Source organism: Salvelinus alpinus, chromosome 17, assembly GCF_045679555.1.
Source record: "Salvelinus alpinus chromosome 17, SLU_Salpinus.1, whole genome shotgun sequence".
Taxonomy (NCBI): Eukaryota; Metazoa; Chordata; class Actinopteri; order Salmoniformes; family Salmonidae; genus Salvelinus; species Salvelinus alpinus.
In genome coordinates, this window is record NC_092102.1 from 46,621,792 (window position 1) to 46,647,532 (window position 25,741).

The 25,741-nt window shown below is 42.0% G+C and overlaps 1 protein-coding gene across 4 annotated transcripts in view; it reads right to left on the reverse strand.

The window, feature by feature from the left end:
* Window positions 1-2,433: 2,433 nt before the first annotated feature.
* Window positions 2,434-25,741, reverse strand: part of LOC139543057 (copine-5-like) — a 179,204-nt gene continuing 155,896 nt past the window's right edge. For all 4 annotated transcript variants that reach the window (XM_071349183.1, XM_071349185.1, XM_071349182.1 and 1 more), the window contains 5 exons: window positions 23,438-23,565; window positions 13,195-13,297; window positions 8,548-8,605; window positions 3,651-3,724; window positions 2,434-3,189 (listed from right to left, as the gene is read on the reverse strand). In XM_071349183.1, the coding sequence (XP_071205284.1) occupies window positions 2,986-3,189; window positions 3,651-3,724; window positions 8,548-8,605; window positions 13,195-13,297; window positions 23,438-23,565 (567 nt within the window). In that variant the 3' untranslated portion in view covers window positions 2,434-2,985. The remainder of the gene's footprint in view (window positions 3,190-3,650; window positions 3,725-8,547; window positions 8,606-13,194; window positions 13,298-23,437; window positions 23,566-25,741) is intronic.

The following is a 25,741-nucleotide window of genomic DNA, read 5'->3' on the forward strand; positions in this document are numbered from 1 at the left end:
CTTAAACATGGCACTACATCAACAACTTAAACATGGCTAGATATAACAATGGCAATATGGCAAGAACTTAAATATAAGAATGCATCAACATCTTAAACATGGCACTACATAAACATCTTAAACATGGCACTACATCAACATCTTAAACATGGCTAGATATAACAGGGCGGCAGGTAGCCTAGCAGTTACTAGCAGTTAAGAGCATTGGGCCAGAGACCAAAATGGTCGCTGGAATCGAATCCCCAAGCCGACTAGGTGAAAAAGCTGTCAATGTGCCCTTGAGCAAGGCACTTAACCCTAATTGCTCTTGAGCGTCTGCTAAATGACTAAAATGTCAAATGTGTTTTGGAACAACGCACACACGGAGAGTAATCTTGTCCGAAACTTGAAGACTTGTGTTTGGCTACTTTAGTTAACTGCTTGATCTCCGCGGGCTAACACAGTCTTGTTGTGTGTAGGAAACCCGGATTTGAACCCCAGTCGGTCACATATACATCAACAACTTAAATTAAAGATGGCAATACATCCCTGGCAGCAAGTTTGAAATCTATCAGTAGTCCAGATGAAGTGAGTAAAATAGATTGTACACTGTTATCAACTGCTCTTTATGCAGTTACTTTTTATATTGACTCCCTTTTAATGACGTCTTACATGCTGACTAGACCGGGCACACGCGTGCGTCCGAGTTGATTTTGTCCATCCACACCAGACGCGATCACGACACGCAGTTTGAAATATCAAAACGATCTTTGAACCAACTATATTAATTTGGGGACAGTTCGAAAAGCATTAAACATTCATGGCAATTTAGCTAGCTAGCTTGCTGTTGTTAGCTAATTTGTCCTGGGATATAAACATTGGGTTGTTATTTTACCTGAAATGCACAAGGTCCTCTACTCCGACAATTAATCCACAGATAAAAGGGGAAACCTAGTAAGTTTCTAGTAATCTCTCCTCCTTCAGGCTTCTTCTTCTTCTTTGGACTTTATATGGTGGTTGGCAACCAACTTTAAGGTGCATTACCACCACCAACTGGACTGGAGTGTGGACCTCAGTTCATCTTTCAATCACCCACGTGGGTATATGCTCCTAAAAACCAATGAGGAGATGGGAGAGGCGGGACTTTCAGCGCATCAAGCGTCACAAATAGAACCAAGTTCTATTTTTAGGGCCTGGCTACACAGAAGCCCGTTGACCCGTGTCAGTATTTTGGATGCAATGATTGAATAACATGTATGCATACATTTATTTTGCAACGCTCGCGCACATAATGCGAGTGGTGTGGTCAGCATGTTAGAAACGCAATGAATATACAATCTGCAAAAGATAAAGGATAAAATGGCATAGGCTACAGTACTTATCCGATATTTTTTTTTACTTCAGTTTATTTTATTCATAAATACTCTCTTAACTTTTATTTTTCTTAAAACTGCATTGTTGGTTAAGGGCTTATAAGTAAGCATTTCAGTGTTGTATTCAGTGTTCAGTGTTGTACACCTGTTGTATTCGGCGCGTGGGACAAATTTGATTTGATTATATTATGCTGGGCTGAAAGTATTTCTCATTGTTCTCAGTGGGGGGAAAAAAATCTATTCCAACAAATTAATGAATGTAGTTGACATCACACTTCGCAAAAGGTGTTTCATCAACATCTGTTGCCTTCTCAGTGTTCTATATCCACTATGAATTTCTATGGCACGGTGTGCAGAGCATAAAGAAGAATCAAACAGAATCAACATCATACGAGAAGGATTATAGCAACCGAGATATGTGTGAATGCAGCTAGCTAGACGACATACCTCGCTACATACTAATACTATGGAAATACTATGCCTTTGAAGATGTGGCTCTGGTCGTGCATGAGCAGATAGTGTAAACAATAATAATGCAGAATGTGAAGTAACTAGATTCTAGATTCATTCTCATTCGTGACAACGTTCTAGAACTGGAAGACATTTCATTTTGTTGCTGTGCAATCCTTTCCATTGTCTTTGACGGGTAGCTGTTGGTTGCTAGTATATAATTGTGGTATATATTTAATTTGATCAATACATGTTTTGTATATGACCTTTGTGCTTTTTATTTGGACTGTTAGTGCATTTTGTTGATACCTATTGTTAATATATTAGGCAGTTAACCCACTGTTCCTAGGCCGTCATTGAAAATAAGAATTTGTTCTTAACTGACTTGCCTAGTTAAATAAAGGTAAAATAAAAAAATAAAAAAATAAAATATAGGGTAAGTATGTCTTGTACAGGGTGCATGAAGTTAAACTATCATACAAACATCTGGTCATCTGTGTAACTGTCACAATCCAAAATGTAAAAGGATTCATCAACTATTCCTAAACAGTTGGATAGTTTCTATCTACCACATGCTTTGTATTACAGTACTCTTCAAAGTATAAATGAACAATTATTTATAGCATTGACCCCCCCCTCCCCCCCTCAAAAAAACGTGATGGGAAAATATGAAGAAAAATATTAACCCCAACATGAATAGATGCTGTAGTTTTTACAATAGATCCAACATACACCACCACTCTAAAATGTATCATATACACAAACGTGATACAAACTGACACATTCTAATAACTAATGTCCTCAAAAACACCCTCTCCATCTAAGGCATGCTACCTGTTACATCACCACTTTGACAGCTCTGACTGCTAACATCTAACATTCGTTTTACATCACTGCTCTGTTTATCTCCTCTCTCCTCCTCCTCTGTGACTCTCCAATTCTCATCCCCTGTCTTCGCCCTTCCGTCAGGAGATGAAACTCAAAAGGAAAACTCCATGATCTTCAGCTTTTTCCATCAAAGCAGTCTCGCTCCAAACAAAATGGAGTCTTATCAATTTGTTCAGCATGCCTTGAAGCATATTCACATTTAAATTTTGCATCCCACCATGAGGGGGTCCACCACCCATCCTACCGCAACCTCCTTCCCCAGGGTTGGCACCTCAGATGGGGGTAGGTCTAGGGCTCAGACAGGGGTGGTCTGGGCGTGGTCCTGGTCTTCACGGCCTGGTTCCTCATTGAGTGGAGGCAGGAGGCAGGGTTTGATACCTCTACTCTTCATGTAGAGGATGAGCTGTTCAGGGATCTCAGCCAGGACGTCTTTGGCTAGCCGGGCCATACTCAACACGTGGTTTCCTGTCCGGTCCATGTAGTCTCTGAACGGAACAAACTATATGGGAGGGGGGGGGGAGAGAGAGAGAGAGAGAGAGAGAGAGAGAGAGAGAGAGAGAGAGAGAGAGAGAGAGAGAGAGAGAGAGAGAGAGAGAGAGAGAGAGAGAGAGAGAGAGAGGTATCGTTTCTATAGCACTTTGATCTGTTTCAAACTTGAAAGTGGCAATATGTGACAATGTTTATTGTTATTTCATTTCAGAACAATTTTGTCAAGTGAAACTATGATTGATTTTACTAATATGTCAGATTGTTTGGTTAGGGGTAAATAGGGGGGGGGGGGTGGAATATTTCACAAATGGCACCTCTGAGATTTGAACAATGATGCCATCATCAATCCTCAGTAGTTTCCTTACTGTATCGACGTGACCTTTCTGTGACATGCCCCCCCCCCCCGGCCCCCCTCATCACTCATCAGTGTTGTGTTATGGTCATACGGGAAAAACTGAAATTGAGCTCTACCTGTACAATGTCTCTCTCTGCCAGCTTCCCTCGCGAGGAGATTCTGATGTCATCACCGTCAAGCTCCACCATGGCTACAGAGAAGAGAAAAAGGGACACCAGTTTAAACCTCTGCTGTCTGGGCGAGTCACTACCCTTCATAGTGGTTTATAACACCAGTTTAAACCTCTACTGTCTGGGCGAGTCACTACCCTTCATAGTGGTTTATAACACCAGTTTAATCCTCTACTGTCTGGGCGAGTCACTACCCTTCATAGTGGTTTATAACACCAGTTTAAACCTCTACTGTCTGGGCGAGTCACTACCCTTCATAGTGGTTTATAACACCAGTTTAAACCTCTACTGTCTGGGCGAGTCACTACCCTTCATAGTGGTTTATAACACCAGTTTAATCCTCTACTGTCTGGGCGAGTCACTACCCTTCATAGTGGTTTATAACACCAGTTTAAACCCCTACTGTCTGGGCGAGTCACTAACCTTCATAGTGGTTTATAGCACCAGTTTAAACCCCTACTGTCTGGGCGAGTCACTACCCTTCATAGTGGTTTATAACACCAGTTTAAACCTCTACTGTCTGGGCGAGTCACTACCCTTCATAGTGGTTTATAACACCAGTTTAAACCTCTACTGTCTGGGTGAGTCACTACCCTTCATAGTGGTTTATAACACCAGTTTAAACCTCTACTGTCTGGGTGAGTCACTACCCTTCATAGTGGCTTATAACACCAGTTTAAACCTCGTCCGTCTGGGTGACTGACCATTTATAATGGCTTATAACACCAGTTTAAACCTCTACTGTCTGGGTGAGTCACTACCCTTCATAGTGGCTTATAATTGGGATCTGCCCCTTTTTGTAAATTTTCGCCTAAAATGACATACCCAAATCTAACTACCTGTAGCTCAGGACTTGAAGCAAGGATATGCATATTCTTGATACCATTTGAAGGGAAACACTTTGAATTTTGTGGAAATGTGAAATAAATGCAGGAGAATATAACACATTAGATCTGGTAAAAGATAATACAAAGAAAAAAACATGCGTTTTTTTTTTGTACCATCATCTTTGAAATGCAAGAGAAATGCCATCATGTATTATTCCAGCCCAGGCGCAATTTAGACTTTTGTATGTACAAAGTTTTTGACTGATCCATTGAATCATTGCATTTCTGTTAAAAGTTTGTAACAAGACTGTCCAGATGTGCCTAATTGGTGTATGAATAACTTTTCAAGTTCATAACTGTGCACTCTCCCCAAACAATAGCATGGTATTCTTTCACTAATAGCTACTGTAAATTGGACATTGCAGTTAGATTAACAAGAATTTAAGCTTTCTGCCAATATCAGATATGTCTATGTCCTGGGACATTTTCTTGTTACTTACAACCTCATGCTAATCGCATTAGCCTACGTTAGCTCAACCGTTCCGCTGGGGACCCACCGATTCTGTTGAGGTTTTACTGACCCTTCATAGTGGCTTATAACACCAGTTTAAACCACTACTTTCTGGGTGAGTCACAACCCTTCATAGTGGCTTATAACACCAGTTTAAACCACTACTTTCTGGGTGAGTCACAACCCTTCATAGTGGCTTATAACACCAGTTTAAACCACTACTTTCTGGGTGAGTCACGACCCTTCATAGTGGCTTATAACACCAGTTTAACCCTCTACTCTCTGGGTGAGTCACTACCCTTCATAGTGGCTTATAAAACCAGTTTAACCCTCTACAGTCTGGGTGAGTCACTACCCTGCACTGTCTGTGTAACTTTAACCATTATGGTGGCTTTTTACACCAGCGTAAACATGCTGTACATTGCCTGTAGGAGTGACTACCCATCATGGTGTCCATATTACTATAGCTTCAGACTCACAAGGAGGGGTCTCAGTGTCACTCGGACTTGTAGTTGGAGGCTGTCCTAATATGGCCTTCAGACATAGGTGGTGTGTGGGTTTCAAGTTTGGGGAAGCTAATTTCCACCACAAAAATGCACTTAATAGCAAAGCATTCCATGCATTCCTCACATTTGAAAACTTATGTAAGATGGCCTAATATTCCTAATGTGAATAATAAATTAAATAGTCATAATTTAGGCTAATAATATAACTCAATCACAGTTCGCAAAAAAATACTTTTCAATGCAGCATGTAGTGGCGTAGAGAAAGCCGAGGCTACATCGGATACATTTCTTCTCCTTTTTTTGCACAGGAAAATGTTGGTGTCACCTAATAATCTGTTTCACCTGTCTTTGTGATTGTTTCCACCCCCCTCCAGGTGTCGCCCATCTTCCCCATTATCCCCTGTGTATTTATACCTGTGTTCTCTGTCTGTTGCCAGTTCGTTTTGTTCGTCAAGCCTACCAGCATTTTCCCTCTTGTTCCTGTTTTCTTGTTTCCCGGTTTTGACCATTCCTACCTGCCCTGACCCTGAGCCTGCCTGCCGTCCTGTACCTTTGCCCCAGCTATCTGAATTATTGACCTCTGCCTGCCCTGACCCTGAGCCTGCCTGCCCCTGTTCGGTCGACCAATAAACCTTTGTTATTTCGTCACTGTCTGGACCTGGGTCTTACATTAAACATGATACTTGGCCTTTTTTAAAACACATTTCATGCAATTCTACTACACTATATATGACTGGATACATTAGCAGAATAATCTTTAATATGACAAATTACAGGGTAGCCTACTCTGCTGACACTGACAAACAGATCAATAAAAACAACATTGTCTGATCCATATAATCGGCCTATGAAAACGGGAGAAACAAATACAATATGGTGTCAATCTAACCTGGAGGAGTGTCACGGATCCCTCCGGAACTGTCATTACGCACACCTGGCCCCTATTCCATTTGATTAGTCATTGTATAAGTGTGCCATTTGTTCACCATTGTCCTGTCGATTATTGTGCCAATGTCCGTTGGTCATGTGAGTACCTGTGCTGTGTTGTTTTGGCTTTCGTGCCACGTGGATTGTGCAGATGATTACGGGTCTCATCCCGTGTGATAATTATTGTGTATTCATTCGAGGTACTCCTCACTCTTTTGTTTTGGTTTCTACCCTGTGTTTTGTATACGTGTTTGTTTGGTCTTCGTCCCTGTGCCCTTACACAGAACGCAGTAATTTGGGTAATAAAAACCCCTATTGCGCATTCCTGTGCCTGTCTCCCGATCCATTTATGCCAACGTGACAAGGAAGAAATGATTATCCAAAAACAAACAAAAGTGGAACTGACCCAAAGATAAAGAGAGTGAATATGCAAACTCACTGGGGATAGATAGGGCCAATAATCTCTACTAGTGCAAATAAGATCTGCTACTGTTCGCTCAATTAAGTTGAGAATTTTGATAACTAAAATACACAGTTTGCAGTCTTTGTATTGTAATCTCTTTACAACAATAGCCATTTTCTTTTCAAACGTTTTTTCCGCAATGTTGTTTTTAAATATTGTCATATGCCATGGCTGGGTCTCTCTGCTTTCCACTGACAGTCGCAACTCAACAATCATTTATTTGGTCGATTTTTTTAAAACATTATTTTTTTTTTATGATCCTCTGTGGCTAAATCATGCGTTCTGGTATAGTAGCCTATTTTTAATGATTTTATTTACTTCTGTATAGACAGGAGTAAGCTAATTAGGCTGCATAATTTTGGGCAATGTAATTCAATTTACTTTAGGGAAATCTTAGCTTCCCTTAGCCTTATGGATGCGCTGCCTATGCCTCCTAATCAATTATAATAACTGCCTTTAACATTCATGAGAACATTCCCAGCATCGTAAATAACCATGTAAAAGAAGAATATTTAAAACCAAACACCAGCCAGCCACTGTTACAGCAAACAGCACACCAAAAATGGCGAGAATCAAAGTTGTGACCATATGTTGAAAATATTCAGATTGTATGCAACAGCTGTGAATTGCTTATTAACTAGGGACTTCCACCAAACTGCCAATTAGCTAAGATCCCTCACACTGAAACTGCCCCCCTGTAACCTCCTACCTTAATTCTATTGCATTATTTATTGTACATCAATGACAGAACACTTGGCATATTTGACAGAGGAATTTCTTATTTGAGTTGTGTTGATTATTTATGCAAATGTTTTGAGTTGTTATTTCCTCAGCATAGGTCAAGGACTAAGTTAAAGACATTGTGTGAAAATGTTTTCTTTCTCTTAGCCACATAGTGAAATAATACTCTTTCTGACCAGCAGCAGCTTATAAGAGTCTCTTTTGAATTCATTTCCATTTCCCACCTAAAAACATACACTGAGTATACAAACAGTATGAACACCTGCTCTTTCCAGGACATAGACTGACCAGGTGAATCCATCCCTTATTGATGTCACTTGTTAAATCCCCTTCAAATCAGTGTAGATGAAGGGGAGGAGACGGGTTAAAGAAGGATTTTTAATCCTTGAGACATGGGTACCATCCAGAGGGTGAAAAGTGCCTTTGAACAGGAAGTGGTAGTCGGTGCCAAGAACTGCAACGCTGCTGGGGTTTTCACACTCAACAGTTTCCCCGTGTGTATCAAGAATGGTCCACCACCCAAAGGACATCCAGCCAACTTGACACAACTGTGGGAAGCATTGGCGTCAACATGGGCCAGCATCCCTGTGGACCACTTTCAACACCTTGTAGAGTCCATGGCCTGACGAATTGAGGCTATTCTGCTGCCAAATTTTGTAAATATATTTTTTAAATTGAGCCTTTATTTAACTAGGCAAGTTAGTTAAGAACAAATTCTTAACTGATGGTGCAACTCAATATTAGGAAGGTGCTCCTAATGTTTGGTATACTCAGTGTATTGACATCGCTATCTGCTAATTATAAATGAAAACAACAAAAAACAAACATTAAAATATCATGAAAGCATTATGAGGGGGGTCAATCTCACCATCAAACTCAGCTTGTCCGACTCCAACAATGATGATAGACATTGGAAGCTTAGCGGCCTGCGGAGAACAAACACAGTGACGAACAAAGAAGTAGATGTGATACTGTCAACATTCTGACAAGGTGTTTTTTGAGTTCTTTACGTGGGCAAAAGCTTTAGTCATTAAACGTTCATACCGGTAGTTGTCTTTGTTTAGTGTATTTTGCAAAATAAAAACAATTGATCCACCCCCCCAAAAAAAGATTCTGAAGAGGACGGATCAAAAATATTTATAAAAATCAGTCACAAAACAATCTGACAGCCTCTATACAAAGCAGTTGATCACTATTCAAACGGTGTATAATGCATTGGGTTTATTCAGTGACACAGTAAACAGTGCTACTTCTTTCACAACAGTCTGCTAATCCAGTCGCACAGGGCAGCAAGACACAAGGAGACCATTGGACGAAAGACAAATACATGTGCATTGCACAGACAAGATAACCCGAAACACTGCGTTTGCTGACAATTCCCTGCTTGCTGTTCACACTGTTCAGCTCGGCTCTAGTTGAACATTCAGTCTGGGGAAATGCATCAGAATTGCAAAAAACACGATTTGTCCATATCCAGCAGAATTCTCTGGAGGTTGAGAAGTACATTCTCTTTAGCCATGTGTGGATGTATTGCTGCTACAAGGAATATCAGTTTTACAGTAGACCATTTAGAAAGTAAAAGATTTGAGTCAGTCGTGGAATATTTTGTCCAGGCAAACTACGACAGTATAGCCAACGTAATAGTAAACGGTAGAATATACAGAATATCATAGGATATTGTCTGCAGTGTTAATACAATGTGTTCTGTAGAGAGCACGTACAGAGGAGGGGAACATAGCACAGCCAAAATGGTTACAGTACATCTCTCCCTCCCAACAGTGAAATACACTTACACCATCTCTTATTTAGGACGCCTGGTAAAGCAGCCTAGTCAGGGGCGCTACTTTAACTGGGGACGGGGGGGGGGGGGGGAACGGGGGGGGGGTATCCCCCCACGTTCTGAATTTGCGTTTTTGTCCCCCCCCAGTTTTATCATGTGATACAAAACGAGGCAACGGTGTGCTTTAGGACCATGCGGACGCCTCCGAAACCAGAGTTCCGCGCCCCTGGGAAATGTACCGTAAGCGATCGACAAAGCTGCTGCTTTAAACCAGCTAACGATGACCTGGTGCTTTAAACCAGCTAATGATGACCTGCTGCTTTAAATCAGCTAACGATGACCTGCTGCTTTAAACCAGCTAACGATGACCTGCTGCTTTAAACCAGCTAATGATGACCTGCTGCTTTAAACCAGCTAATGATGACCTGCTGCTTTAAACCAGCTAATGATGACCTGGTGCTTTAAACCAGCTAACGATGACCTGGTGCTTTAAACCAGCTAATGATGACCTGGTGCTTTAAACCAGCTAATGATGACCTGGTGCTTTAAACCAGCTAATGATGACCTGGTGCTTTAAACCAGCTAATGATGACCTGGTGCTTTAAACCAGCTAATGATGACCTGGTGCTTTAAACCAGCTAACGATGACCTGGTGCTTTAAACCAGCTAATGATGACCTGGTGCTTTAAACCAGCTAATGATGACCTGGTGCTTTAAACCAGCTAACGATGACCTGGTGCTTTAAACCAGCTAATGATGACCTGCTGCTTTAAACCAGCTAACGATGACCTGGTGCTTTAAACCAGCTAACGATGAACTGCTGCTTTAAACCAGCTAATGATGACCTGGTGCTTTAAACCAGCTAATGATGACCTGCTGCTTTAAACCAGCTAATGATGACCTGGTGCTTTAAACCAGCTAACGATGACCTGCTGCTTTAAACCAGCTAACGATGACCTGCTGCTTTAAACCAGCTAACGATGACCTGCTGGTTTAAACCAGCTAATGATGACCTGGTGCTTTAAACCAGCTAACGATGACCTGCTGCTTTAAACCAGCTAACGATGACCTGCTGCTTTAAACCAGCTAACGATGACCTGCTGCTTTAAACCAGCTAATGATGACCTGCTGCTTTAAACCAGCTAACGATGACCTGGTGCTTTAAACCAGCTAATGATGACCTGCTGCTTTAAACCAGCTAACGATGACCTGCTGCTTTAAACCAGCTAATGATGACCTGGTGCTTTAAACCAGCCGATGATGACCTGGTGCTTTAAACCAGCTAATGATGACCTGGTGCTTTAAACCAGCTAATGATGACCTGGTGCTTTTGAAGCGAAAGACGATGTGCATGAGCTGGGATCAATGATCTAACATGCCCTGCACTGTACTCTGTACATCTTACTCCTCTCTTCTTATCTGAGCAGTGTTTCTATTCCACTATATCAACATAATAGGACCGATCTATGATTTATCCTCCTGCCACCACCACCCAAAGTTCGATGCTGCAATATGTTATATTGGGAGTTATACGGTAAAAGCTCTGTGGTATGAATTAATGATAAATGCCTGTGGTGAAAACACATTCGGATGTGGAGAAGATGCAGGGTGTGTGTGTGTGTGTGTGTGTGTGTGTGTGTGTGTGTGTGTGTGTGTGTGTGTGTGTGTGTGTGTGTGTGTGTGCACATATGTGTGCTCTCTCTCTCGTTCTCGTTCTCACTCTCCCTCTTTCACTCTCTCTCACACTGAAACTCTAACAGATTTTTCCATTTAATCAACACACTTGTATCAATAAACGCCACATCACATTTTCACAAAGACTGAACCACAAACATACATTATTTAGTCGACACTGTTAGTAACTTTACTTCTTACTCAGGGGATCCTACTCCAGCAAGCTGTTTAAATCCCATCTATTTTTGGACTGCAAAAATAATTGCAAACCCAACAACTTTGAATAGTTTGATCTCTACCTGTCCCTGGCTGTAATAGTATTTTCCGGCCTGCAGAAGCAAACCTGGAAGTTTCTAAAATCATTAAAATATTCATGAATTTTATTCCAACCATCCTCTGCATGACAAACCAGTCAGTGAGGCACCCCCTCCCCCACCCTCCCCTGTGACACGGGTATAAACTGCCAACACATTGACCGCGTTCCAAATGGAAGCCTTTTCCACATGTAGTGCACTAGTTTTAAGCAGGGTACATAGGGCTCTGGTCAAAAGTAGTGCACTAAATAAGGAATATGGTGCACTTTGAGACACAGATATGCAGTGATGTAATAGCGGCCCAAATGAATTATGGGCCATGGTGATTCTGCTGTTCTGTCCTGACAGAAAAGGAAGAGAGTAGGTCCTCATGTATTAACCACTGCCCTTAGTGGAGAGTGAAGTTAAGGAGAGATCTGTGAAACATCAAAGACAGGGGTTGGAGCTAATATTTAGCCCAAAGGCTGGCCTGGTAAACGGGCAGACGAGTGGGGGAATGGAGGGTAAGGTGGACTCCATAGAGATATGCAAAACTAAATCAGCAGGACAGTATGGACAATTGGAGAAAACAACTGATAGCGGCAAAGGATTCAACTCCAAATAAACAAGTAATTCAGTCTTTTGTCCCTGTGTTGAGAATAGTGATTCTAGTTGACAGGACTGTAAATGCGATGGCAGGACACAGAAAGCAGGGCCAAGGCAGCAGGTTAGAAGGCTTGGTTGAGTCAGTTGAGGCAGGTTAGAGGTAGAGGATTGCCTGAGGCAGGTTGAAAAGTTGAGACAGGTTTAAAGTCTTGGTGGAGGCAGGTTGGAAGGCTGAGGCAGGTGAGAAGGCTTGGCTCGGTTGAGGCAGGTTAGAAGGCTTGACTCGGTTGAGGCAGCTTAGAAGGCTTGACTCGGTTGAGGCAGCTTAGAAGGCTTGACTCGGTTGAGGCAGCTTAGAAGGGTTTGCTCGGTTGAGGCAGGTTAAAAGGCTTGACTCGGTTGAGGCAGCTTAGAAGGGTTGACTCGGTTGAGGCAGGTTAGAAGGCTTGACTCGGTTGAGGCAGGTTAAAAGGCTTGGCTCGGTTGAGGCCGTTTAGAAAGCTTGGCTCGGTTGAGGCAGGTTAAAAGGCTTGGCGGACGCAGGATAGAGCAGCAGACAAGATCTTAAAAGGAAGGTGTGGCTGTTCTAATGGTTTGACTAACAGTCGCAAATTCCCTTTAAACCCAGTCTGCTGTGAGGTCAGAGGTTAGAAGTCATCAGAGGTCAGGATGCCGTGCTGCTCCCCAATTGGACAGTAGACACACTCTGTGTATTCCCACGGCCAGAGATACAAAGTGGATCCAAGGGACTTTTCATGAACAAACAAACCATTTTAGAAGCCCACAAGCAAGCGTTAATGTTAAGTACAGCGCTATCATAAACAAATTGATGTTCATAGATACAAAACCTTAAATTGGGTCAAAGAAAAATAAAAGAACATCCAAACAACAGTGAAACATCTTGAGCAGATAATAGAACTGAACATCGGCCTACTTCTTCAAATAAAGTGACCCTGACGAGAATGTCTCAAAGCAGCAGAACAACATACATTGACTTTGGCCTGGAGCTAGCTGAGGTAGAAAGGCAGAGGTGCTATAGTGAGTTACAGTAAAAGCACCCGTAAAGCAGAGAGGGAGAGAAAGAGGGAGAAAGAGAGAGAGACAGGGAGACAGTGGGCAAAGGAGGATTATGGGTAATGGGAACATCCAGCAGACCACTCACGTTGACGATGGCCTCCTTGGTCTGGGCCATGTCTGATATGACTCCGTCTGTGATGATGAGCAGGACAAAGTACTGAGAACCGTCTTGTACGGCCGCTGCGTACCTGGCAGAGAACAGAGCCACAACAAGTTAGGGGCTGAAAGATAAGATAAGAATTACAACCTTCCAATACTGATGATGACATCCCGGGACATTATAGAAGTCATTGGAGCAGTAGATATTCAGTAACATAATGCAGGGCTTGACTAAATTGGTTGCGCTGAAGATCTGCGCTGAAGACTGACATTTAAAGGGATACTTTTGGGGATTTTGGCAATGAGGCCCTTTAATCTATACCGAACAAAAAATATAAACGCAACATGCAACAATTTCAAAGATTTTACTGAGTTTACAGTTAATTTATGGAAATCAGTGAATTGAAATAAATTCATTAGGCCCTAATCTATGGATTTCACATGACTGAGAATACAGATATGTGTCTGTTGGTCACAGATACCTTAAAAAAAAGGTAGGTATGTGGATCAGAAAACCAGTCAATATCTGCTGTGACCATCATTTGTCTCATGCAGCGCAACACATCTCCTTCGCATAGAGTTGATCCTCATTCCTCTTCAATGGCTGTGCGAAGTTGTTGGATATTGGCGGAAACTGGAACACGATGTCGTACAGGTCGATCCAGAGCATCCCAAACATGCTAAATCGGTGACATGTCTTGTTAGTTTGCAGGCCATGAAAGAAATGGGGCATTTTCAGCTTCCAGGAATTGTGTACAGATCCTAGCGACATGGGGCTGTGCATTATCATGCTAAGACATGAGGTGATTGTGGCGGATGAATGGCACGACAATGTGCCTCAGGGTCTCGTCACGGTATCTCTGTGCATTCAAATTGCCGTCGATAAAATGCAATTGTGTTCGTTGTCCGTGGCTTATGCACATACCATAATTTGAGACATATGTGGCATTGTGTTGTGTGACTAAACTGCACATTTTAGAGTGGCCTTTTATTGTCCCCGGCACAAGGTGCACCTGTTTATTGATCATGCTGTTTAATCAGCTTCTTGATATGCCAGGTGAATGGATTATCTTGGCAAAACGTGTGCACAAAAGTTGCGAGAAATAAGAAATGCTTTTTTGCACATAACATTTCTGGGATCTATTTCAGCTCATGAAACATGGTACAAACACTTTACATGTTGCGTTTAATACTTTTGTTCAGTGTACTTCCCCCGGAGTCAGATGAACTTGTGGATACCGTTTTTATGCACACTTCCAGTCATTACTTCTACACCTGCATTGCTTGCTGTTTGGGGTTTTAGGCTGGGCTGGGTCTGTACAGCACTTTGAGATATCAGCTGATGTAAGAAGGGCTTTATAAATACATTTGATTTGATTACGCTAACGCTAGTTAGAAACTTCCTTTAAACTCCGTGTAGAGACATAAAAATGGTATCTACAAGTTCAAATCCAGAAGTATCCCTTTCAAAGGTAATTTACGATTGAGCTGACATCTTCAGCGTTTACCGTGAATGCAGCCCCCGAGAACGTGAGCACATATACCTTTCAATGTAAATCGCACTACAAGGGGGATCTTCAGTGCTACGGATCATTTTCTCACACGGTAAAGAGATCCATCGAACTCGACCAAAACAATGAAAATGCCATGGCAACACCACTCACACGTCCTCCGTGGGGTAAAGATTCAGAATCTCCTCATTGCCCCACATCAAAATTGTTCATACAGTACAGATGTAGGATCTTATTTTGAGCCAGTTTGCCACAGCAATGTGGATAATAATGGAATGTACATTTTGTTGTAGGGGTTGATGCATTTTTCTTAGGAAAATTAAGTCAATGTAGAAATTACAAACCTGAGAAACCTATTTAAACCTCAAATACACTGCATGTTTTTGAAAGTTAATTTTAAGTTCTCTTGCAACAGGGTGATCAAATTAAGATCCTATATCTGTATGTGTATATCACACTATGTTGAGGTAAAAAAGTATAATGCTTGTTTTGATGTCAAACCCATCGTCACCAATGAACTGCATTACACTTAAAAATGTCTTCAAGTTCCACCACAGATTTCTATATGGCTAGCTACGCTACCAGCTTATACGAACGGGAGATAGCATTTAGCAGACATTTTTTTTCTAACCCTGAAAAGGACTAGTTATAAATATTATGCAGTGAAAACAGCCACATATATCCAAATCGGATTTTAGTAACCAGATTGTGGGTCTGTTAGAACACAAAAATCATCACGAATTTGACAAATATCCACTTTGTAAAATCAGATTATTTCTAATGTGCGCCATTGACAGCGTCCTTGTTCTTTCCCCCACGGTCTGCTTTCCAATGATCTCTTTACCGCATGTATGAATCGAGCCCTAAAAGCTGATCTCTAACTCTGACCTGTCAAAGGCGCACACACACACACACACACACACACACACACACACACACACACACACACACACACACACACACACACACACACACACACACACACACACACACACACACACACACACACACACACACACACACACACACACACACACACACACACACACACACACACACACTGTATTCTAAATCTCTGAGGCCCAGTGCTTGTGATGAGCCACATCATAGTCTCAGCAGTGTTCTGTATGTACGTGACCTAGATTCCATCACACATCCCTAGCTGTCCATAACATGAAACATTTACTTATGTGTTTAGAATTGCAAATCGCTGTATTTCTTTATTCTTTTTAGAGTTATTATTGATTGCCAGGTAGGCTCATGATTTGACCAGGGGCTGTGTATATTAGGATCAGCTCGGATCAGCTCCCTCCTGTCCATGTAATCTGATTCGTTATGATCTAGGATCAGCTCCCTCCTGTCCATGTAATCTGATTCATTATGATCTAGGATCAGCTCCCTCCTGTCCATGTAATCTGATTCATTATGATCTAGGATCAGCTCCCTCCTGTCCATGTAATCTGATTCATTATGATCTAGGATCAGCTCCCTCCTGTCCATGTAATCTGATTCATTATGATCTAGGATCAGCTCCCTCCTGTCCATGTAATCTGATTCATCATGATCTAGGATCAGAACAACAGTGACACATCCAAGTGCTCATTATGCCACAGCTAAGGACGTTTTGACATTTCAGCCGGACCTCTGGGGTTTGTTGTTGAGCCCGTTCCCCTGCTTTCTAATTTAGCATGTCAGATGATTGGCTCTCTGGAGTCTGGAGCTGACACTTTAATTAAAGACCAGGAGGGGTTCAGCATCAGAGGGATGGTGTGTGTGTGTGTGTGTGTGTGTGTGTGTGTGTGTGTGTGTGTGTGTGTGTGTGTGTGTGTGTGTGTGTGTGTGTGTGTGTGTGTGTGTGTGTGTGTGTGTGTGTGTGTGTGTGTGTTTGAGTGAGAGGAGGTCAGAACAAACACAGACTTGAGATATTACTGTTGTTTTGGAGATTAAAGGGACATCTAGCCTCATCAGGTCCACACGCACACACACACACACACACACACACACACACACACACACACACACACACACACACACACACACACACACACACACACACACACACACACACACACACACACACACACACACACACACACACACACACACACACACACACACACACACACACACACACACACACAGAAAATGAACTGATTGCATATCTGTTAATCCTGTTGTATAGCCGACTCCTATAACCAGATCCCAGATCTGTTTATCCTGTTGCATAGCCGACTCCTATAACCAGGTCCCAGATCTGTTAATCCTGTTGTATAGCCGACTCCTATAACCAGGTCCCAGATCTGTTTATCCTGTTGTATAGCCGACTCCTATAACCAGGTCCCAGATCTGTTTATCCTGTTGCATAGCCGACTCTTATAACCAGGTCCCAGATCTGTTTATCCTGTTGCATAGCCGACTCCTATAACCAGGTCCCAGATCTGTTTATCCTGTTGTATAGCCGACTCCTATAACCAGGTCCCAGATCTGTTTATCCTGTTATATAGCCGACTCCTATAACCAGGTCCCAGATCTGTTTGTGTTATATAGCCGACTCCTATAACCAGGTCCCAGATCTGTTTGTGTTATATGGCCGACTCCTATTGTAATGCCAAACAAGTATAGGATATGGTTAAGACGGTATAAAAATATCTGGAACCAGGATACCTCATGCCAATTAGTTGGCTTTACAACAGGAAACAGATCTGGGACTAGGCTAGTTGAGATTAGGGCCGGGACGATATCAGTATCGTGATACTCGTTAGTATTTTGGCAAGGAAACAAAACACAAAGAGAATTTTACTTGTTTAGGAAAACAGCCCTAATGTTGCAAACTAACATCATTATGATGTCATCCAGAGTCACGTGTACAGTGTCTTCAGAAAGTTCAAAGTTCAAAGTTCACACAACGCCGACTTCTTCCTCACATGCTGTGAATTAAACATGGATTAAATTGAGATTTTGTATCACTTATCTACACACAATACCCTGCATCGCTGCATCACTGCTTGGTATGGCAATAGCACCGTCCTCGATCGCATTGGCGCTACATAGGGTTCTGCGGACAGCCCAGTACATCACTGAGGCCGAGCCCCCCTGCCACCCAGGACCTCTACTGTATATCAGACGGTGTGAGGAGAAGGCCCGGAAAATCGTCAAAGATGATAAATGGCTAACAAAATAGCCACATGGATTATCTGAGTTTACCTTGTATCGTTATTGACCTTTTATTTCAATCTTTGCAATGTCTCTATGCACACTCACAGGACCCTACACAGTCACTCACACTGTCACTCCAACACACACACAGACACTCACTCCACCATCTGCTCACTCATACATAATATGCACATTGATTTATACTGACTTTACACACACCCACACTCACTCACATACAAGTTGCTACTACTCTGTTTAACTTACATCCTGTTGCCTAGTCCCCTTACCCCTATACATACAGTGCATTCGGAAACTTTTCAGTTTGACTTATTTCAATTTTTTTTATTTTATTATTATTCTAAAATGGATTAAAACGTTTTTTTCCTCATCAACCTATACCCCATAATAACAAAGCAAAAACTGTTTTTTAGATTAAAAAAAAAAAAAAAAAAAAAAACTGAAATATCACATTTACAAAAGTATTGAGACCCTTTACTCAGTACTTTGTTTAAGCACCTTTGGCAGTGATTCTTCTTGGGTGTGACGCCACAAGCTTGGCACACCTGTATTTGGGGAGTTTCTCCCATTCTTCTCTGCAGATCCTCTCTAGCTCTGTCAGGTTGGATGGGGAGTGTTTATGCACAGCTATTTTCAGGTCTCTCCAGAGATGTTAGATTTAAGATTTAAGATTCAAGTCAGACCTCTGGTCGGTTCACTCAAGGACATTCAGAGAGTTGTCCCGGAGCCACTCCTGCGTTGTCTTGGCAGTGTGCTTTGGGTCGTTGTCCTGATGGAAGGTGAACCCCATAGCCCCAGTCTGGGGTCCTCTGCGCTCTGGAGCAGGTTTTCATCAAGGATCTCGCTGTACTTTTTTCCCGTCATCTTTCCCTCAATTCTGACTAGTCTACCAGTCCCTGCCGCTGAAAAACATCCCCACAGCATGATGCTGCCACCACCATGCTTCACCGTAGGTATGGTGCCAAGTTTCCTCCAGATGTGACGCTTGGCATTCAGGCCAAAGAGTTCAATCTTGGTTTCATCAGACCAGAGAATCTTGCTTCTCGTGGTCTGAGAGTTCTTTAGGTGCCTTTTGGCAAACTCCAAGCAGGCTGTCATGTGCCTTTTACTAAGGAGTGGCTTCTGTCTGGCCACTCGACCATAAAGACCTGATTGGTGGAGTTCTGCATAGATGGTTGTCTTTCTGGAAGGTTCTCCCATTTCCACAGAGGAACTCTGGAGCTCTGTCAGAGTGACCATCGGATTCTTGGTCACTTTCCTGACCAATGCCCTTCCACCTGATTGCTCAGTTTGGCCGGGAGGCCAGCTCTAGGAAGAGTCTAGGTGGCGCCAATCTTTTTTCATTTAAGAATAATGGAGGCCACTGTGTTCTTGGGGACCTTCAATGCTGCAGAAATTTGTGCCTCGACACAATCCTGTCTCGGAGCTCTACGGACAACTTCTTCAACCTCATGGCTTGGTTTTTGCTCTGACATGCGCTGTCAACTGTGGGACCTTATATAGACAGGTTTGTGCCTGTCCAAATCATGTCCAATCAATTGAATTTAACATAGGTGGACTCCAATCAAGTTGTGGAAACATCTTAAGGATGATCAATGGAAGCAGGATGCACATGAACTCAATTTTGAGTCTCATAGCAAAGGGTCTGGATACTTATGTAAATAAGGTATGTCTGTGTTCTATTTTGAATAAATTTGCACAAATTTCTAAAAACCAGTTTCGCTTTGTCGTTATGGGGTATTGGTAGATGGGTAAAAAAAAAAGCAGACATTGAATATCCCTTTGAGCAGCCTTTCTTAAAGTATTGGTCGCTGACCTGTTAATGTGTGACATGTCAGAGTAAATGTATAATTATTTTATTAATTACTGGAATTGATTTTGGCCAAATGCAACTGCACTCTCTGTTCAGTGTGCACTCTGCTTAGCAGCGGTGTCTCTGCTCAGTTTGGCAGCTGTGTGAGTGGGTGGAAGATTCCAGTGCGCTTCATGGTTTACCGGATGTTTTTCCGGCAGTTTTCACTCCGCAACCCACACGCTGCAGTGCTGTTGTTCAGCAGCAGATGATGCGCTGTCTGCCACTGGCTTGTCATTCCCACTCGTCGTCATCACTCACCGCTGTCATCGAATGGACTCAAGCTAGCAACAAGTTCCGACTGAGCTCAATTGTCACGAAACGCAAATACAGCGATGAGTTTCTCTCTCTTGGTTTAATACAAACTTTGAGAAATAACGAGGCGTGCCAGCAACGTGTTTTGTGCAGGGAATTGCTTAGTAATGAGTCTCTCAAAACGAACAAATTAAAACTACAGGTCCTGACCAAACATCCACAGCATGACGGTAAACCCAGGGAATTATTTCAGAACAGGGCAGAATGCTTCAGGAAACAAATATTCGACAGTGGAAGACAGTAAGTCAGCTAGCAAGGCATTTTCGTCATTTTATAACAGGTTATGATAAGCAGAAATAAGGGAATACCATCTCTCATAGTAGTAGATGTGAGTTTATCTTTTAAACAATCCACTTGTACACAGCTATTAGCTAACGTTTAGCCAAAGCAAGCTATCTAGCTACTGATAGTGCAACCTGTTGTTGTTAAAATACAATAAATCTTTTGTATTCTGAACTGGAATACACTGATTGACGCAAGATTCTTTTTGAGACAAACACACTCACTCAGTTCTGGGTTGCTCATCTACAACAGGAAGCGGTCTCCTGCCTGACTGGGAACACACTCACAGTTCTGGGTTGCTCATCTACAACAGGAAGCGGTCTCCTGCCTGACTGAGAACCCACTCACAGTTCTGGGTTGTTCATCTACAACAGGAAGCGGTCTCCTGCCTGACTGGGAACACACTCACAGTTCTGGGTTGTTCATCTACAACAGGAAGCGGTCTCCTGCCTGACTGAGAACACACTCACAGTTCTGGGTTGTTCATCTACAACAGGAAGCGGTCTCCTGCCTGACTGGGAACACACTCACAGTTCAGGGTTGTTCATCTACAACAGGAAGCGGTCTCCTGCCTGACTGGAAACACACTCACAGTTCAGGGTTGTTCATCTACAACAGGAAGCGGTCTCCTGCCTGACTGAGAACCCACTCACAGTTCTGGGTTGTTCATCTACAACAGGAAGCGGTCTCCTGCCTGACTGAGAACCCACTCACAGTTCTGGGTTGTTCATCTACAACAGGAAGCGGTCTCCTGCCTGACTGGAAACACACTCACAGTTCTGGGTTGTTCATCTACAACAGGAAGTGGTCTCCTGCCTGACTGAGAACCCACTCACAGTTCTGGGTTGTTCATCTACAACAGGAAGCGGTCTCCTGCCTGACTGAGAACCCACTCACAGTTCTGGGTTGCTCATCTACAGCAGGAAGCGGTCTCCTGCCTGACTGAGAAAGCAGTAGATGTTCTGATCCAGTTTGGCACCACATACGGTGCCTTCGGGAAAGTATTCAGACCTCTTGACTTTTTCCACATTTTGTTTGGTTACAGCCTTATTCACAAAATGGATTAGATTGTTTTACCCCCTCATCAATCTGCACACAATAGCCAATAATGAAAAACAGGTTTAAATTATTTTGCTAATTTATTTTTAAAAAATGAAAGAAATGAAATATCACATTTTTAAAAGTATTCAGACCCTTTACTCAGTACTTTGTTGAAGCATCTTTTGGATGGATTACAGCCTCGAGTCTTCTTGGGGACGACGCTCCAAGCTTGGCACACCTCTATTTGGGGAGTTTCTCCCATTCTCTGCACATCCTCTCAAGCTCTGTGGTATTGTGTGTAGATTGCTGAGGATTTTTATTTATTTAATCCATTTTAGAACGAGTCTGTTTCGTAACAAAATGTGGAAAAAATCAAGGGGTCTGAGTACTTTCCATAAGGCACTGTACCTATGGCAGCGAGGGTACTCAACTCTGGCATACTTTAGAAACAAGTAAAGAAACAAGTAAAGAAACAGACTCAATGCTGAGCATAACCAGTGTTGGACTGTCACTAACTGAGCCCAGAACAGACCTGCTTGTTGAAAACTTCAACTCGTCGCACACCTCTCATTAGGACCGTGTGTGTGTTTTCTGGTCTACATCTGTGTGATGTGATTGATTAGTTTATTCCAGTTCAGAATAAAAATGATTTATTTATTGTATTTTAACAGCAACAGTTCCAACCTAGACTTTTGTTTTCAACAATAGTTTCTACAGTAAGATGTACAGTAGGCCTGATCATTTTTCATCTGTACTGTTACTTAGGGTTGCACTATCAAACACTGAGCCTGTGTGTGTGTTCTGTTATACATCTGTGTGATGTGATCATTCAGTTCAGAATTAAAATGATTTATTGTATTTTAACAGAAACAGTTCCAACCTAAGAGTGTTATACTGTATATATATACAGTATATATATATATATATATATATAAATGGGTATTTCATTTAATTGTTATTTGTCTATGTTGCATTTGTTAATTGGCATAAGTACAATGAAATGTACCGATATCTATATATAGTTGCATGTTTTCGTAAGCTTAGACCGAATTTATAAATTGGGTCCCAGGCTGAAAAAGTTTAAGAAGCTCTGCCTTTGAGCATGGTGAAGTTATTAGTTACACTTTGGATGTTGTCTCAATACACCCAGTCACTACAAAGATACATGTGTCCTTTCTAACTCAGTTGCCGGAGAGGAATGAAACCGCTCAGGGAATTCACCATGAAGGGAAAGGGTGACTTTAAAACTTTTACAGAGTGGTGGCTGCAGCATGCTATGGGTATGCGTGTCATTGGCAATAACTGGGTAGTTTTTTTGTTGTTGATGAAAATAAATGGAATAGAGTTAAGCACAGGCAAAATCCTAGAGGAAAACCTGGTTCAGTCTACTTCCAACAGACACTGGGAGACAAATGCACCTTTCAGCAGGACAATAACATACAACACAAGGCCAAATATACACTGGAGTTGCTTACCAAAACAACATTGAATGTTCCTGAGTGGCCTAGATACAGTTTCGACTTAAATTGGCTTGAAAATCTATGGAAAGACTTGAAAATGGCTGTCTAGCAATGAACAACCACCAATTTGACAGAGCTTGAAGAATTTAGATAATAATAATGTGCAAGTATTGTACAATCCAGGTGTGCAAAGAGATTTAACCAGAATGAATCACAGCTGTAATCACTGCCAAAGATGATTCTAACATGTACTGACTCAGGGGTGTGAATACTTATGTAAATTTGATATTTCTGTATTTCATTTTGAATATTTTTTTTCTTTTCACTTTGTCATTATGGGTTATTGTTTGTAGATGATTGAGAAAAAACAACAATTTAATCAATTTTTAATTCAGGCTGTAACACAATAAAATGTAGAATAAGTCAAGGTTTATGAATACTTTCTGAAGGCATTGTATTTATTTTCCAAGCTAAAGCACACAATATTCTACATACAGCAGCTTAGGACCAAAGAGTTGGTCCTTTATCTCAGTATTATTTTAAACACCAGCATTCTCTAGATTAGGATTAGCATATTTTCATTCAATGACTCACTTGGCTACATGGTTGACGACCGGAGCAAAGTTGGTTGGTCCGTAGAGTTGTACAGTCTTCAGACTCTGATGGTATGCTTCTAGAATCCCCCCCATTCCGTTGCAGTAAGGGTTCTCTATGTTGCCATTCTGTGAAGGAGAAAATACACACATGTTACCTGAATTAGTTAATCAGGTAAATACCTTTTTGAATTGTTCATTTCTGCGATATAACCAGGATAATATAGTGAGGGAATCGACGACGTGAGTGTAAAGGCGTACGCATACATGGGTTCGTTTTTTTGCTCCTAGCAGAATTCAGCAAAGCGAACATCTCTGCTCGCATACTCCCTAAAGACCTCGCTTGTAAAACGAGGAAAAAAAGTGGCAATATTACGGTTGTTTGTCCCTCTTAAGCCACCGTAGCAACAACATCACCAGTAACACTTCTTCAAAATAGTCTGAATTAATTCATCTAAGATAAATCAAGAAATCTGTAATTAATTTTGACGTTTTTACTCAGGAGGTGTAAGTGGCACAATTTTACATATAACTAAGATGTTCGGGCTCATTGTACGCTGATGATTCGTGTTTCCTTTTAAATCCACAATTAGAATCCCTCCACAGCCTCATAGAGGATCTAGATACTTTTTCTAACCTCTCTGGATTAAAACCCAATTTTGATACTATTGTAATATTTTACGTATTGGATCACTAAAAAATAAAACATTTACATTACCGTGTAGTTTAATAATAAAATGGTCTGACATACTCGGTATACATATCCCGAAAAAAACTAACAAAATATAAATATTTAAAATAGATTGTGTCCGTAAAATGTATTTGGCACTGTGTGTATAAGCTGGAAGTGGAAGCCTTGGAAGTGTTGTTATTCATTAGTTTACTCCAATTAGGGGAGGGGTGGTAGGGTTTGTGGGAAATAATAAAGGAACAAAAATTATATATACAGTATATGTATGTATATATACAGTGGGGAGAACAAGTATTTGATACACTGACGATTTTGCAGGTTTTCCTACTTACAAAGCATGTCGAGGTCTGTAATTTTTACCATAGGTACACTTCAACTGTGAGAGACGGAATCTAAAACAAAAATCCAGAAAATCACATTGTATGATTTTAAGTAATTAATTTGCATTTTATTGCATGACATAAGTATTTGATACATCAGAAAAGCAGAACTTAATATTTGGTACAGAAACCTTTGTTTGCAATTACAGAGATCATACGTTTCCTGTAGTTCTTGACCAGGTTTGCACACACTGCAGCAGGGATTTTGGCCCACTCCTCCATACAGACCTTCTCCAGATCCTTCAGGTTTCGGGGCTGTCGCTGGGCAATACGGACTTTCAGCTCCCTCCAAAGATTTTCTATTGGGTTCAGGTCTGGAGACTGGCTAGGCCACTCCAGGACCTTGAGATGCTTCTTACGGAGCCACTCCTTAGTTGCCCTGGCTGTGTGTTTCGGGTCGTTGTCATGCTAGAAGACCCAGCCACGACCCATCTTCAATGCTCTTACTGAGGGAAGGAGGTTGTTGGCCAAGATCTCGCGATACATGGCCCCATCCATCCTCCCCTCAATACGGTGCAGTCGTCCTGTCCCCTTTGCAGAAAAGCATCCCCAAAGAATGATGTTTCCACCGCCATGCTTCACGGTTGGGATGGTGTTCTTGGGGTTGTACTCATCCTTCTTCTTCCTCCAAACACGGCGAATGGAGTTTAGACCAAAAAGCTCTATTTTTGTCTCATCAGACCACGTGACCTTCTCCCATTCCTCCTCTGGATCATCCAGATGGTCATTGGCAAACTTCAGACGGGCCTGGACATGCGCTGGCTTGAGCAGGGGGACTTTGCGTGCGCTGCAGGATTTTAATCCATGACGGCGTAGTGTGTTACTAATGGTTTTCTTTGAGACTGTGATCCCAGCTCTCTTCAGGTCATTGACCAGGTCCTGCCGTGTAGTTCTGGGCTGATCCCTCACCTTCCTCATGATCATTGATGTCCCACGAGGTGAGATCTTGCATGGAGCCCCAGACCGAGAGTGATTGACCGTCATCTTGAACTTCTTCCATTTTCTAATAATTGCGCCAACAGTTGTTGCCTTCTCACCAAGCTGCTTGCCTATTGTCCTGTAGCCCATCCCAGCCTTGTGCAGGTCTACAATTCTATCCCTGATGTCCTTACACAGCTCTCTGGTCTTGGCCATTGTGGAGAGGTTGGAGTCTGTTTGAGTGTGTGGACAGGTGTCTTTTTATACAGGTAACGAGTTCAAACAGGTACAGTTAATACAGGTAATGAGTGGAGAA